We start from the raw sequence: 15338 nt of genomic DNA, 5'->3' as shown, positions 1-15338 counted from the left end.
ATTTTTGAAAGATGCAACAGAAAAATGTGTCAAATTTGTGGTAGTAATAACTCATGAAAACAAAGGAGAGGTTAAAGTTCTGTTGGGGGACGTTCATGTCAGATAAAGAAGACTACTGGTCCTGATGAAATGTCTCTGTTCTACTACTCATTGTCTACTACATTAATGTACTGGGGGAAAAAATGACATGATTCAACAGGAAAACACTGAGATGACAGGAAATGTGTTTTCACAGAGTGGTGTTATGATCATGATTTTCCAGTAAGTTGTTTTAACGTGTCTCAGTCAGAACCATTAAAATGAGTCCCTAAAGCATCCAGCCATTTGACCTTTAATACCCTCAACGCTCCTCCGGCATCCCAAATGTGGAAAAACACTTGATGTTAAACAAAGGATATCCTTTAGGCAGGAAAGAGCTCCCCTCTTTGCTAAGGACTAGCTGCTGTATTTATTAATTGGCACTGAAACAATACATTTTGGTACTTGATTTAACAGAAGGCTCCCATCCTTCCACAGTGCAGTTACAGGATGTTTGTCTGTTCTCATAGCCATTTTTGTTATGCTGCTCTGTTTTGGCTGGAGGGTTTTCTGGTTAAGATTAAAGTGACTTTATGTAATTTTAATTACATAATACATCATACAAGAGGAGTGAAATTAGATGCCAAGAAACATGTGAAAATGAGCAATAAATTCTTTCAATACCTTTTTGTATTACATCTTAAGTGGTGGGACATTGTTTTCCACAACAGCACATACTCGAATGCTTCCAAAGGTTTCTCCCATCTGCCTCGGTGGCCTGCTGACAGGTTGGCAGGTAAACATAAACATGCTAGAAGGATTAAATTGTGCTGCCAGTAAGCTGCACATGAAAGATCATGGGGGGGATGCGAAGTCATTTGTAGACAATTAGCCACACAATAGGTGACGCACATGGGGACAAACAGTTATTTCCTGGTGATCTGAATCGTGTAATATCTTAAATAGCTTTGTTTATAAAGAGGAGACAGGCTCAGATGATTTGCTTACATTTGAACAAAGCTTTTATTTTTATGTATCTACAATGAAAAAAATACAAAGTGTGCTTATTCATACACATTTGCATACAAAAAAACAAATCATAACTGCACAAAATTCACATTTTACATTCAAAAGTGCTTAAGTAAATCATTTTCCTAAATGCATACTGTAGTATAGGCTGTCAAAGTGTATAACATATGCCACATCTGATGGTAAATAATGTGTGAACTCAGTATGAGGGGCTTGATTTAGTCGTGTGAGAGATGCAGCAGATAAAGCTCATGAATGTGTGGGTTTTTCTAGTCAACACAATTAACCCAACATCCTGGAGAGATCCTGTTTCTCCCTGGAAAATAAAGACAGACAGAGAGAAAGACAAAAGAGAGTAAGGGAAAAATTTAGCATATATTGCATTCAAAATAGTATTTTGACCCTTCATTTTTTTCAATTCTGTTATGTTGTAGCCTGATGCTACAATCATTTAAATTGAAAATTTCTCTCGTTATTTTACATTTTTTCTACTATCCCACCTCTCAACCAGTGATAGCTGGATTCCGCTCTAGCACCCCACCACTACATACAGCCAATCATACTGTCTAAAATCACTAATAAATGCAGATCTGTCTCCTAAAAACATCTGGTTCCTACATCTGCTTGTCGTTTACTAGCATTAGTCAGTGGTTAACAGCATGAATCACTTACTATCCACACTACATCCTTTAAAAAGGAATCTTCTGCCCTGTGAATTTCAGGCATCCCTTTGTAATAGTAGAGCACCTTTATTTTGAATGTGGACAAATGGTAGTGTGACAGTTTTGTATTGACGAGCCTTCAACAGCTTTGAGCCAAGCAGTTTTTTCTCTATGTTGACACGAGTCGTAACATAGGACATTTCACACAGACATGGATATTACTAATGTCCAACTACCTCTACTTTGTAAAGTTAGCTAACAAGCTTCAGGAGGAAAGTGAAGGAAATATCCCTGTCAAGACGCTCCTGATGCCTTGTTCTCTCCCTCTTTTCCTGTTCCTCGCCCATCTCAACACAAGTAGAAAATAGGATCGGGGGGGGGTCAACCCTTCTTGACTTTCTGTGTCCAAAATGTGCACTGCAAAGACTACTGCTTGAATAGATGAACAGGAGTATATCTTTAGCACCGGCATCCAGTGAGTAGCATGCCTCTTTTGCTATTAGGGCAGGGGTGGGAGCATACTGAACAGGCTGTGTGAAAAGGTCCATAGTGAGTCAGGGTTTGGAAATCTAGTTGTTAAGATAAGGACTGATGTCAGTGTTCATAATTCATCAATCAATTTGTTATTCATAAAGGGCCAAGAAAAGGACATTTTATTAACTGTCCTAAACAGCACTTTCTTTCATGTTATTTACAGAGAGTGTATATTATTCCTAAGCAAGCACTTGGTGACAATTAGTACCCGAGACACGAAGACTTTCTTTCAACAGGCAGAAACTTTGAGAAAAACCATACTCGTTGATGTACAGTAGTCTCAGAGACTCAATGGGCCTTGGCATTTTTACCAGTACTTTTCATATCATCTCTGCAATCAAAGCTAAAAATTAAAGTTCGACTCACGCAGGGGTATTTGGGTTGATGAGGCGTTGCAGATCACTGAGGTGCTGAGCAACATTGACTGTTAAAAAAAAGAAAACAGAGATTTGTTAGAACATAGCCGTGAATCCATCAATCAAATTGCTTATACACCCTACACGACCAGAATCCTGCTGGTCAGTTTAAAGCATTCAGTCACCCTTTTACGTTATCCTGGAAAAATCATGATTTTTACTGAAATGTCAATGCCTCTTCCAAAAACTTGAACTTTCAGTGAACTTTCAGAGAAGGATTGCTTCAAAACCTGGGCAAATAAAAGCAAAATATAACACCATACAAACATCTGAACTCATCACAGAAATGTATGATATTTATTGTTACCTGTGCCACCTCCAAAACTGCTGGTTCTCCCCGATCCAAATGATGATCCACTTCCACTTGACGTAGTTTTCCCTGTTCCACTTCCTGTTTTACTTTGTCCTGAGCTACTGCCCCCAAACCCGAACCAACCCAGGCCAGAGCTGGATGAACTGGTTTTACTGGATGAACTGCTTGTTGATCCAGATGACCCTGAGGACGATGACCCTAGGCCTGAGCTTTTCACAGTTGTTGCTGGCTTATTTGACCCCAAAGAACTACTTGACCCAAGGAGGGATGAGCCCGAAGAGCTAGAGGAGCTAGAAGAGCCAAAACCACTTGATGGCTTATTGAGTCCAAAACCACTGGAGCTACTTGAGAAGCCAGAACCACTTGATGGTTTACTAGATCCAACACCAGTAGAACTACTTGACCCAAAGAAGGAAGAGCCAAGGGAGCTCGAGGAACCAGACCCGCTCGACGGTTTATTGGATCCAACACCAGTGGAACTACTTGACCCAAAGAGGGAAGAGCCAGAGGAGCTAGAGGAGCCAGAACCACTTGACGGTTTATTGGATCCAACACCAGTAGAACTACTTGACCCAAAGAGGGAAGAGCCAGAGGAGCTAGAGGAGCCAGAACCACTTGACGGTTTATTGGATCCAACACCAGTAGAACTACTTGACCCAAAGAGGGAAGAGCCAGAGGAGCTAGAGGAGCCAGAACCACTTGACGGTTTATTGGATCCAACACCAGTAGAACTACTTGAACCAAAGAAGGAAGAGCCAGAGGAGCTCGAGGAACCAGAACCACTTGACGGTTTATTTGATCCCACACCAGTAGAACTACTTGACCCAAAGAAAGAAGACCCAGAAGAGCTTGAGGAGCCAGAACCACTTGATGGTTTATTGGATCCAACACCAGTGGAACTACTTGACCCAAAGAGGGAAGAGCCAGAGGAGCTAGAGGAGCCAGAACCGCTTGACGGTTTATTGGATCCAACACCAGTAGAAGTACTTGACCCAAAGAAGGAAGAGCCAGAGGAGCTAGAGGAGCCAGAACCACTTGATGGTTTATTGGACCCAAAGAAGGAGGAGCCAGAAGAGCTAGAGGAGCCAGAACCACTTGATGGCTTATTGGACCCAAAGAAGGACCCAGAAGAGCTAGAGGAGCCAGAACCACTTGATGGCTTATTGGATCCAAACCCAGTGGAGCCACTAGACCCAAAGGGGGATGAGCCAGAAGAGCCAATCCCAGTTGATGTAGGTTTATTGGACCCAAACCCAGAAAAACCAAAGCCTGTACTTGACCCTGACCCTTGCCTATTAAAGTGACCAAAACCAGAAGAGGTAGAGCTGGATCCACCACCCAACCCATCCGACCCAAAAGTACGAGGGAGGCCTCCAGGATATCCTCCAAACCCGGCCTGAAATCAAATAAAAGCAACGTTAAAATTGAAATACTTAAAAAATATTGTTTTTATTTTCAAGTCAGAACTATTTTGGTGTGACACAAAATAAGCATAAGCATCATTGAACACAAGGCTAGCATTTTGTACCGATTGATGTGAACAAAGGCATGGTGGTCATTACATGTCATAGTGTATAGTTAATAGTAGGGTTATCAATGATACCATTTTTTTAAAAATCTCAGTTAATCTTGGAATTAGGGCTGTCAAATTAATGTGTTAATGCAGATTATTCCATCATCATGATTAATCTGATTAAAAATTTTAATGCAATTGACCCATCTACAGCACAGAGTGGCTCAAAATCCCTGAAATGTCTCTGGCAATGCATTTCAGGCATTTTGTCCAAGTAGGGATACCGTCGAGCATGCCGCCGCACATGCGCAAATGGGCCGTTGATCCGGTAGTGACCAACCAACTCGATATGGAAGACGCTAAACAGCATGTTGGCCCTCTCGATGGGAAATTTGAGTACAAAACAAAAACAAGACGGAGGGTCGACTGACATAAAGTATTATGTACATTCTGGTGGGAGGAGTTTTCTTTTACCGAAGCACTTCCAGCTTTATGGAATAAGCATATATATTCCCTTCTTTCTTGAATCTGTTTGCTAATGCAAAATGAAACGCGATTAATATAGATTAAAAATGAATGATATTGAATCATGATTAATCGAAATTAATCCACAGCAACCCTGTGATTAATCTGATTAAAAATTTTAATCTTTTGACAGCACTACTTGGAATTTAAACCAGGTCGCACAGTCAATCACGATTAATCTCTCTCTCTTTCTCTTAAATTCTACTATTTTGAATTTAAACTGTTTTCATTTTATTCTTGATTTCATACTGTTTTAAACTGTAATTTACTTCCTGTTTGGTTACAGACCTGCTTTTATTTTGAAAGAAAATAAGGATCTTCACTAAATGGATGATTTTAGCATGAACATAACCATGGAAATAAGAACTTGTTATGGATTGTAAAGGAAAATAAGAGAAAAGTGAAAAGTCACATGTCTGATAAAATAATATGCAGATGACTTTTGCCTGGTCCACTGGGCTGACTGTGCTTTTTTAAGTGAGATTAGGCAGCAGAGGTGGACTTATTTTTACATCATTGAGGCAGCATTTCTTTTTTTTATTAAACCTACTTAGACATACGCAAAAAAAAAAAAAAACCCTGTAAACTTATCCAAGAATATGCATGAACTGTATGTGTGAATGCAAACAGATGATTTTTTCACTATAGCCACTGGGGCCACCTAAAAGTCACATGCATTATTTTTTTATGGTTTGTCTGAAAAATGCTGTTCTCAACATAGGCTGTTTTTTTCCCTTTATAATATTTTTCAGTTTTGAGAAATCATAATCACTTTTGTCAAAAAAAAAAAAAAGAAAAAGCCACCATCAAGGGCTGCCAACCAATCTGCAAATAGCCGCTGACCTGACTGTGGCCTCAACATCAAAAAATTTACTTAATCTTGACTCTTGTACTGCTTAAAGCACAGGTAGGCACTATTATTCTGTTTTATAGCTATGTTGTTGTATTTGTTATATCAGTGCAGGTATGTTGAATCAGTAGCCTCCTGGGTATCTTTTGTCTCATTTTGGAGCCCAAAAGTATCTTAACCTGTAATTGTAGAACCCTGCAGTACTATACAGTACATAATCATACACTGCTTATGATTGCCTACAGCATAGCCATAATGCACACATCTATGTTAAGCCAGAGTAATCTATAGTAACACATATTTTTAAATGGTTATACATAAGCAAGATGGAGTATATTTCAAAGCATTTACAAATCAGCACAGCTTGATGCTAGTGACAAGGGTATTGTGAGGAGTCAGCTTTTTTCATTTTTTAAGTCCTGCTTTAACCTGGTCTAGAGGGCCAAGCTAGTCAAAGACAGTCTGGCTGCAGACCACAGCTCTCAATTCCCCTTTCTTGCAGACCACAACTGTAAGACACCACCCCTGTCATGACAGAAACAGGCTAAAACATTCATAGTAAACTCCAATTAAACTTAGGGTTAAGATTAGGATGCCAAAGGTTAAAAGTGAAAAATATGACCTGTAAAATCTAGATGTTTGATAAAGCCACCCAAACTGTCTAAACGCTTTAAGGCAGCTAATGTAGCTAAGGATAAAGTGAACAAAGCAAGGTTAGCTACAAAAGTTACACAGGCAACGTAGCTAAAGACCTGCCTCACTACCTTCATAGCTAGTGTAGTTACATTAGCATTCGCTAATGTATATTTTGCAAGATCATTCAAAGTAGAAAAGGTCAAAATCTTTCAGAGTGAAGCTGTCCAGACATACTTTTTGTAATTAAAGGATGAATAAAGATAATACAAAGGATCTAAAAAGCCTATAGCCTTACCCTAGGCACGCAGGTCATATTGAGATGCCTGATTTGCTCAACAAGGTGCTCAACCTCTTTAGTTTTATATCTGACGTTGTTTTCCAGGACTTCAATATCTCCATTCAGCTTCATCTTGTCCATCAGGAGTTTCTCCTTGTCCTGATCGTGCTTCAGCTGTAGCTTCTCCTGGTTCTGTCGGTGCTGTTGGATCAGGCCTGTGCGGTTCTGGCTGCACCAGCGGTAGTCTTCAGTCAGTCTCCAGTTCTCTGCTTTCAGGCGGCTGCTCTCAGACTGGATGTTGGACACCTGGTCTCCCACGCTGTTCAGGTAACGCTGGAACCTGTCCTCCACCTCTCTTGACAGGCTGGAGCAGTTGGTGCGGATCTGCTCCAGGTGTTCTCTCTGTTTGGGACAGGTGAGCTGGAAGGCGATGTGCGTGGGGAAGAGGGAGTCGATCTTTGCTAGGAAAGCGGAGGAGACGCTGGAGACACCCTGAAGGGACTCTGCGAAGTCATCTTTGCATTTCTGTTTAAAGAGCGCCACCTCCTTATCATGCGTGGATTTGTCTCTCCTCAGACGGATGGCCTCCAGGTTTAAGTTGTCTCTCTCTCTGGCAGTCTGTTCCAGGTTCATCTTCATCCTCTGTACTGTTTGAGTGAAGTTTGACTGCACAAGCTCCAGCTTGGCTATCATCTGGTCCATCAGTAGTCCACAGTTACACGTGTTAGGAAAGGCTGAGAGAGAAAAGGAAGAGAAGTTCAAGACAACAAAAAGCACATTTTCATCTGCACTGGAGGACATAACTCATGTTATATCACCATGTTTCATTCATGTGATGATGTTTAGCTTTGCATTAAAGAGATGTCACACTTACATTGCTGTTGGCAGGGCCCGTTAAAGCGCAGTTGGGCCTTGGAAGTCATCAGCTCTCCCGTGCACTGCATCTGATGATAAAAGAAGAAGAAATGACATTAACTTTCGAGTGATTTGTCCTAATGTTTCAGGACACTAGAAACAACCATTATGTTCCTTAGACATAAAAGCAAGGGGCAATCTGTTTATTGAAAGGACATAAATAGAGACACAATAAAAATAATCTGTGTTCTTGTCTCTTTTACTAAAGCATCAGATTTGTTTCATCAATATATTTCTCTCTTTTTTTAAGTGCATGCAAATAATTTAAAAAATAGTTTTTTTAAAAAATACATTGGCTTCACCATGTTTTTTGTTTTCTGTTTTAATAAAACATAGGATGGTACTTTTACACAATTTAAACGCTTTCTTGCTTGAGCCTTGAGTATAAATATATAAAGATGGATTGCCATATTTTAAATGGGTTAGTTTTTAATGAGGCATTCCAGCTTAAAGTTTAGAGCTTTGTTACCTCAGAAAATGTAGATTTATGTACAATAAAGACATTAAATAATTGAAGGCTTGCACGTTAGTCATGAAAACATTTTAAAAGTCTTGATTGAGGTCTATGGGGTCACAAAAGAGTCATTACAAATGTACATGAAATATGAGGCACGTGTGTAAAATCACTTTGAATGATAAAGACGTGCAGTTTGGTTGTGAATAAGGGGCCAAGAGTTAATAAAAGAGCATTAAAATTGGTTCTGATTATCCACGCCTGGCTTCATGAGCAAAATTCAAGCCCTTCAAAAAACCTCAAATGTCTTTTTCTCAAGCAAACCCTAGTTAGGAAAAAACCCTATACATATTAAAACAATGAAATGATGAATTACTGTGTTGTAAAAAGGCATGGGACAAATAAAATAAATGATCTGTAGAACAAGAATGTATATTGCACCAACAGCGAGCAGTTTTTTTTTTTATCAGTTCAAACTAGCTTTTTTACTTTTTAAAAAATATATACTTTGAATGTGTTTTGACTGGTTGCGAAGGGGCCGCTCAGTTAAAAAGGCCAGGTATGAACTAAACTTCCACAAAAAGTTCTGGAGGTTTTAGAAAATTCTCTTTAAAATGAACAGAGTTACTCACATAACATCTCCCAAAATTTCCAAGACATTACCAAAAAAATTCTGTTAGATCCCACAAATCCCTGGGGTGCTGATGGCCAAGTGGTTAGGCCACACCCCATGTACACAGGCTTCCTGGGCTCAAGTCCAGCCTGTGGTTCCTATCCTGCATGTCTCTCCCCCACTCTCTCATCCCTGTTTCTGATCCTATCCTGTCATCCTCTCTCAAATAAAGACATAAAATTCACCAAATTATCTAAAAAAAAACATTAAAATGCTCCAAAATGAATCAATAGATTAAAACAAAATTTCCAAAATTTGTATTTTTTTAATTGATTTATTGATTTACTGTTATTTATAACCTACATTTTCCTTAAACTTTCAAAGTAAATTCTTTAGATATTGAAAGCAAATTACTTTAACTTTTAGGAGAATTCTGGACAAATTTCTCAAAAATTCTAATTGCATAATTTATTTCTATATTGTAGGTAAGCCAACATGTACGTAACAGTGTCCTTATTTGTACATGCCAGGTCTCAGGAGGATATGACACGCTGCATGTTGTCTTGTAATGAGACAAGCTGTTTGTCTGTGTCTGACGGTATAAGTTTTCATTAAAGAGCAGGGAAATCATATCAAAAAATGTTGCAAATTTGTAGTAGACTTATGAATTCCAGGTAATTTACAAAATGCTCCTTTATTCTATCTTCACACCTTCATAGCTCATGTCACTGTGGTGTTTTGTCATCATTCGATTGAAAAGTAGTTGGTAATATCAGGCATGAGCTGTTAAGGAACACATTCTCCTCTGAAATAATTACTTCAATGTTTCAACTCTTGGCATGGTCAAGATACAAAAATACAACATCTGAGCTTCAGATAAGTCAACATCTGCTGTGCTGTCCTGACTTTTACCAAATTATGATGGCACAAATACATCACACTTTGATCTTATGTGACTATTGAAAGGGTTAAGCATTTACATTTTTCATTCGATTTATAAGAGAAAATCATGGTTTCTCACCAGCCTTCTATCCATATCTTGGATCAGGATCACTGAGATGTTGGTGTAGTCTCGCAGCCTGGCCAGGTCCCAGTCGTTGCGTGCTTTTTCAGTCAGGGTGGTATTGAGAAAGGTGGTCAGGTTCTTCCTCTGCTGCCTAAGGGCCACATTCTCGATGGACAGTCGGCTGAAGCTCTCCTCCAGGTCCTGGATACGTGAAGTGGACGCAGAGTCTTGTTTCTTCCCATAGATGAGAAAGAGCACCAGGCTGACGATGATCAGAGACTGGATGAGCGAAGAGAAGAAGAAGACGATGCGCATGTAGTAGCCGCAGCTCTTTCCTTTAGAGCGGTGGTGCACCATCCTCTTTCTGGCCTCCGGGCTGTACTTGGAGACTTGGGAGTATCCGCTGCTGTACATGGGTGCTGATTGAGGCTCTGAGACAGAGGAGGCTTAGGGTACAGTACAACACTTGAGGACAACTAGGAGTCAGTCAGGTTCAAACAGAGTTCATGTCTGAATCCGAGGACAAAAACTTTCCTCTGGATGCTCTGCAAGCCAACAGATCCAAGAGATAAGACAAAGCAGAAGTATTTTAGACAAACCAGCAGATTTCAGAGTTCGTCTCCTGGAACGCCTGTGTCTCTTTCTCTAACAAAGCCTAATGTTTAACAGGCCAGATGTTTCCTCTCTGTAGTGATGATTGCATGAGAATTGATCAGATTTTGTGAGAGATGTAAACACGGAGAGGAATTTTAAAACTCTTCTGGCCACACACTTCCTATGATGGGAAGTTACCCTGGCCTCAGTCCCCTCCCCTGGAAAGCTATCTCCCTGCTGGGTTGGCTGCCCTTCCTTATGTGGAGTTTATCATCACACACAAACCTTTAGCACATTAAGCCTCTTTGCTTTGGTTTTGGGCTTAACAGCTAGACATTTTTATCATCTAATTATGTTTTACTATCATTTATCATGGTTTTAGTGGACTTGTCCAGGGTGTGCCCCACCTCTCACCCAATGACAGCTGAGATAGGCTCCAGTCCCCCTGACCCTGACCTCCCATTTCCACTTACATATGGTTACAGAGGCAAGTCCATTCATTCCATTGGGGATCTCTAAGATATACAGCATGCCTGGGAATTTTTGTCTGGAATGAGCCAAAATTATGGTGAAAAAGATTAACTTTTGTGGTGGATTTCTGAGGGACCATAAGACAGTGTACTAGTCAGTGAGGGTAACATTACTGTTGAAACTAACTTGTTACATCTCTGCATTACCTGCTTAATTCTTGTTCCTCTTATGGGTTATTAAATTGAACGTAGCTGTAGTCCATCTTTCTTTGAATTTATTGACTCTACCGCCATTCTACAGCCTTCTCTATGTCCCATAGTCTTTAACTCATCACTAACACAGGTGCAGCTCTTTAATATGCTCACTATCTGACAACAAACTGGGCACAGACATACAGAATCACAAAAATGTTGTGCTTCATAGTTGTGTGTAATCGGAACGGCCCTTTTCAAGTCCAGAGAGAAGTTCTCAATTGGATTGAGGTCTTGGCTTTGACTCGGCTACTCCGGAACATTCACCTCGTCTCTAAACCATTTCTGTGTAGCTTTCACTGTATGCTTCGGGTCATTGTCTTGCTGGAAAATAAATCTTCTCCCAAGCCATAGTTCTCTTGCACAAGCCTTCCAGGGCCAGCTGCCGAGAAGCACCCCCACAGCATGATGTTGCCACCACCATGCTTCACATTGGAGATGTTGTGTTTGTAGTGAGGTGCAGTGTTTAGTGTCTACCAAACAAAGCGTCTTATCTGATGGCCAAAAAGCTCCATTTTGGTCTCATCAGATCAAAGAACTTTCTTCCACTTGACCATGGAGTCGCTCACATGCTTTTTGTCCAACCCTAGTTGAGATTTAATGTGAGCTTTCTTCAGCAGTGGCTTTCTCTTTGCCACGCTTGCATTTTTATCCATCCCCTGTCTTATATTTTCAGTGACCTTTTCTCTGAATTGCTTGGTGTTCTTTTGTCTTCATGATGTAATGGTAGCCAGGAATACTGATTAATCAGTGACTGGACTGTCCAGACACATGAATCTTTATGGTGATCCCCATTTCACTAATTGTAAGACTACTAGCACCAACTGGTTGGCCATTCTCTTTAAAGGGGGTGAATCTTAATGCAATCCCTTATTTTCCTTTTTTTTTTAAATTTAACTGACATTACTTTGCAGAAATCTGTTTATACTTTGACATTAGAAATGTTTTGTCAAAAATGACAAGTTATATTGACCATGATTGATTTATAAAATCAATCAAAGAGAGAGAACATTTAAGGGGGCTAATACTTTAGGCGTTGTGCATCACTGCCTTCAGTGCCCCAGTGCCTGAATGATAACTTACATATCCTACCACATGACCCACAGTCACCACACCCCAAACAGTAATGCCACCTTTAATAGACCCGTGCTCTGTACATGTGAGCTACAGGAAATTACAATGCCAACAATGCATAATACATACCTCATGGCCTTTAATGATCCTCACAACTCAACTGTGAAACTCAGTGGGCAGCAAGTAAAGGATCATTTTAATGAATGGGTCAGACAATCTCGCTGTATTATTCTGCTTCTTACACAGATGCAAATCAATAATTTGACACAAAATATTGATTTGGAAATATATTGATTGATTTGATAAGATTTATTTCTAAGCCAAATATTCTGTTCTTAGCAACGGTTGACTAAGCAGTCTTTATAAAATGAGCCAACACTGTATGCTAAATTACTGAATAAACTTCCTTGATAGCAACTAACCTAGCTGTTATTTCTCACATTAAGCTGATCAGACCTACATGTGTATGTATTTTTGCCTTGTCAATAAAAAACTTAAACACTTTCAAACCAAGAAGTCTGCATTTGTATTAGATTAGTGAAGCTGATATTGACAATGCTGTCAGATTTCTATCATGCAAACATTCAGGCCAGACCTGATCAGGCTGTGTCTCCAGATGCCTGTCCATAAACGTCCCAGAAACATTTTTTATGGGATCACGAGCAGCTTCTTCCTGTGCACAGCAGGCCACGAGGACAATGGCTCTTGTCCTCACTGACGTTTTCTGTCAGTGTCTCTTTGAAGCGGCGGGTCTCAGTCCAACTCGATGACGTTGGTGAGCTGCCCTCTGTCTCGCAGGACAAACACTCTCACACTGAACCTCTTCATTTGAAAAGAAATACAAGAAGCTGACAGTAACAGTCACTACTTTTTCCTGGCATTGTGAGCATGCCAGGCCTCATTTTAACAGGAAGCAGTAATTCATAGAGGAACTGTTGATGGCCAAGCCTGTAGCAACTATTTGGATAGAACTGTAGATAAAGGCGCCAACAGAGCAGGATATCAGAGACAGAATGAGACATAAACAGTCACCGGTTTGATTTATAGGAGTTTGAAGTGGGTTGTTTTTACCCTCAATTCCCAATCCCCAGACATGAGAAGAGTTCAGTTTGGGCGTGTTGACATTTTTGATCCATACCTGGGATGTTGCCAACATAGCTGACACAGCACTTTAATTCAAACTGAGGGTCACTTGTTGCTTTCTTTATCTCAAATACTAGGCTATCAGGAATGTGATGAATTATTCTTAGAAAAGAATAAACAATACCAACTTGTGGTTATACCAGTCATGAGGGATACAATTACAGAGATGAATCAAGAATCACGGCCTCTTTCTGTGGTCATGTGACTTGTAGAAATCTTATAAGCAAAGGATGAACATGAGGCCAAATGACCCTGATGATTGATCTACAAAATCTGATCAGTTCATCAGCGAGTCAGAGTCGACTTTTGCGCAAAGTTTGGAAAAAATGGCTTCCAGCCTCGGCTTTTTCTGGCACAGAGGTAAAGAAAGAGAAGAGGAAGTCCAAAAAGTTTTACACTGAGCATGAACAAATATGCTTTATGGATAATTGTTTTAGTAAGAGCTTTTGCCTGCATATAAAATCCCTTCCCTCTGGAGTTAAGGGTTTGCCTTTCACTGTAGCACAAAATTTAAGGTTTAATTCAGTGACAGATCCAATTAGTTTAAGCCACAGAATGCAAATTCAGCAGAAACTGTGGTGTCAGCGCTGCCAAGTTCATTAACATTAGTTATGGAAAAAAGATGTGGAATGTGTGGAGGGTTGCTCAAAAATTTTAGATTTTCTTTTTCAAAATTCTTAAACATAAAAAAACTGAAATATTATATTGATATGATTATCCAAACCCTTTGTAAAAACACTTGAACTTAGTGCAGGTTCCTTTCATTCTTCTGGTTCGTTACTGAGATGTTTCTGCACTTTGATTGGAGTCCATATGTGGTCATTGGAATTGATCAGACATGATTTAAAGGCAAACACCTCTCTATAGAAGGCCTCACATCTGACAATGTATATTAGAGATAAAAAACAGCCATGAGGTCAAAGGAGTGCAGTTTTCAGAGACAGGATGGTTGCAAGGCACAGATCTCAGGAAGGCAAAAAAAAAAAAAACTGTGGTACTGAAAGTTCCAAGAGAACAGCGGCCTCTATAATTCTCAAATGGAAGAAGTTTGGCACAACCAAGACTCTTCCAGGAGCTCGACGCCCGGCCAATCTGAGCAGTCTGGGGAGAAGGGCTTTAGTAAGAGAGGACTGAGAACTCGAAGGTCACTCTTACTGAGCTCCAGAGATCCTGTGAGGAGATCCAGAAGGACAACCATCACTACATACCTCTACTGATCGGGGCTTTATGGATGAGTCGATAGACAGAAGGTGAAAGGTGAAAACAACGGCATTTTTGAAAAGTTTGTACCCTGGAACCCTTCTCCAAAGTGCCATTTTTTTAAAGGAGAACACGAAAAGGTCACTGCTTTTGTATGAAATCATTGTTGTGTAAATATAACTTTGATCTGAGGCAGTTCAAAGTGTTTCAAAGATCTTTAAGTTCAGGTGGAGTTTTTACATGAATGCATGAAATAAAGAAGTCGGAAACATCAGAAAATTAGACTTTTAATGTAACTGACTCGTAATGTTGTAATTTTTCTTGTAATTTTACTTTATAAGAATGGGCTTTGAAAAGTTTAAAGACAGCTAAAGTGAGTGAAAAATGTGCCATATTTTGACATTTTGAAAATATTCAAGGAGTTGAGTCCTGGCTGAATGATGACAGCCTACACTGTGAAACTGAACAAGTTGAAAATACTCAAAATGTTTGTTGTTAAAGTTTCTAAGAAGTTGAAATACATTTTAGTAGGACTAAAATTTAAAATAAAGTATTCCACTTGTTATTCATCCACTGCAATCTTCCCTGTGGCTTTCAAAAATTTTAATTTTGACTATTTGTGCCAACCAAAATAAGCTGATTTGATTGACTACAGGTACCAAAAGGTGCACCTTGACCCAAGAAATGTTCTTCTACTGGGATCAGTAAATCATCTCTTCTTTGTTGAAGATCGTCCCAATAATGGGACTTTACTAACCAAGTGGGTAACTTCACTCATGGTGCAAAAGTGTCTAATGCTCAAAGGCATTCTGAGAAAAATATGCAGTTTACAGGAGAATTGTCA

At 39.7% G+C, this 15338-nt stretch overlaps 1 protein-coding gene across 1 annotated transcript; it reads right to left on the bottom strand.

The window, feature by feature from the left end:
* Nucleotides 1-1017: 1017 nt before the first annotated feature.
* Nucleotides 1018-10518, bottom strand: plvapa (plasmalemma vesicle associated protein a). The gene is made up of 6 exons (XM_041803175.1): nt 9777-10518; nt 7648-7717; nt 6792-7507; nt 2967-4368; nt 2610-2667; nt 1018-1363 (listed from the first exon to the last, which is right to left on the bottom strand). Exons 1-6 carry the CDS (start codon nt 10173-10175, stop codon nt 1330-1332), a joined length of 2679 nt encoding a protein of 892 aa, XP_041659109.1. The 5' UTR covers nt 10176-10518; the 3' UTR covers nt 1018-1329.
* Between the last annotated feature and the right edge of the window lie 4820 nt (nt 10519-15338).

This window comes from Cheilinus undulatus, linkage group 13 (genome assembly GCF_018320785.1).
Source record: "Cheilinus undulatus linkage group 13, ASM1832078v1, whole genome shotgun sequence".
NCBI lineage: Eukaryota > Metazoa > Chordata > Actinopteri > Labriformes > Labridae > Cheilinus > Cheilinus undulatus.
This window is presented reverse-complemented; position numbering and strand designations above follow the sequence as displayed.

Coding starts and splice junctions, on each gene's coding strand:
- plvapa (XM_041803175.1), bottom strand. CDS start 10,175: ATGTACAGCAGCGGATACTCCCAAGTCTCCAAGTACAGCCCGGAGGCC. Junction 4,369..6,791: donor ATATGACCTGCGTGCCTAGG/GTAAGGCTATAG, acceptor ATTTGATTTCAG/GCCGGGTTTGGAGGATATCC. Junction 2,668..2,966: donor CAGTTTTGGAGGTGGCACAG/GTAACAATAAAT, acceptor TTTTTTTAACAG/TCAATGTTGCTCAGCACCTC.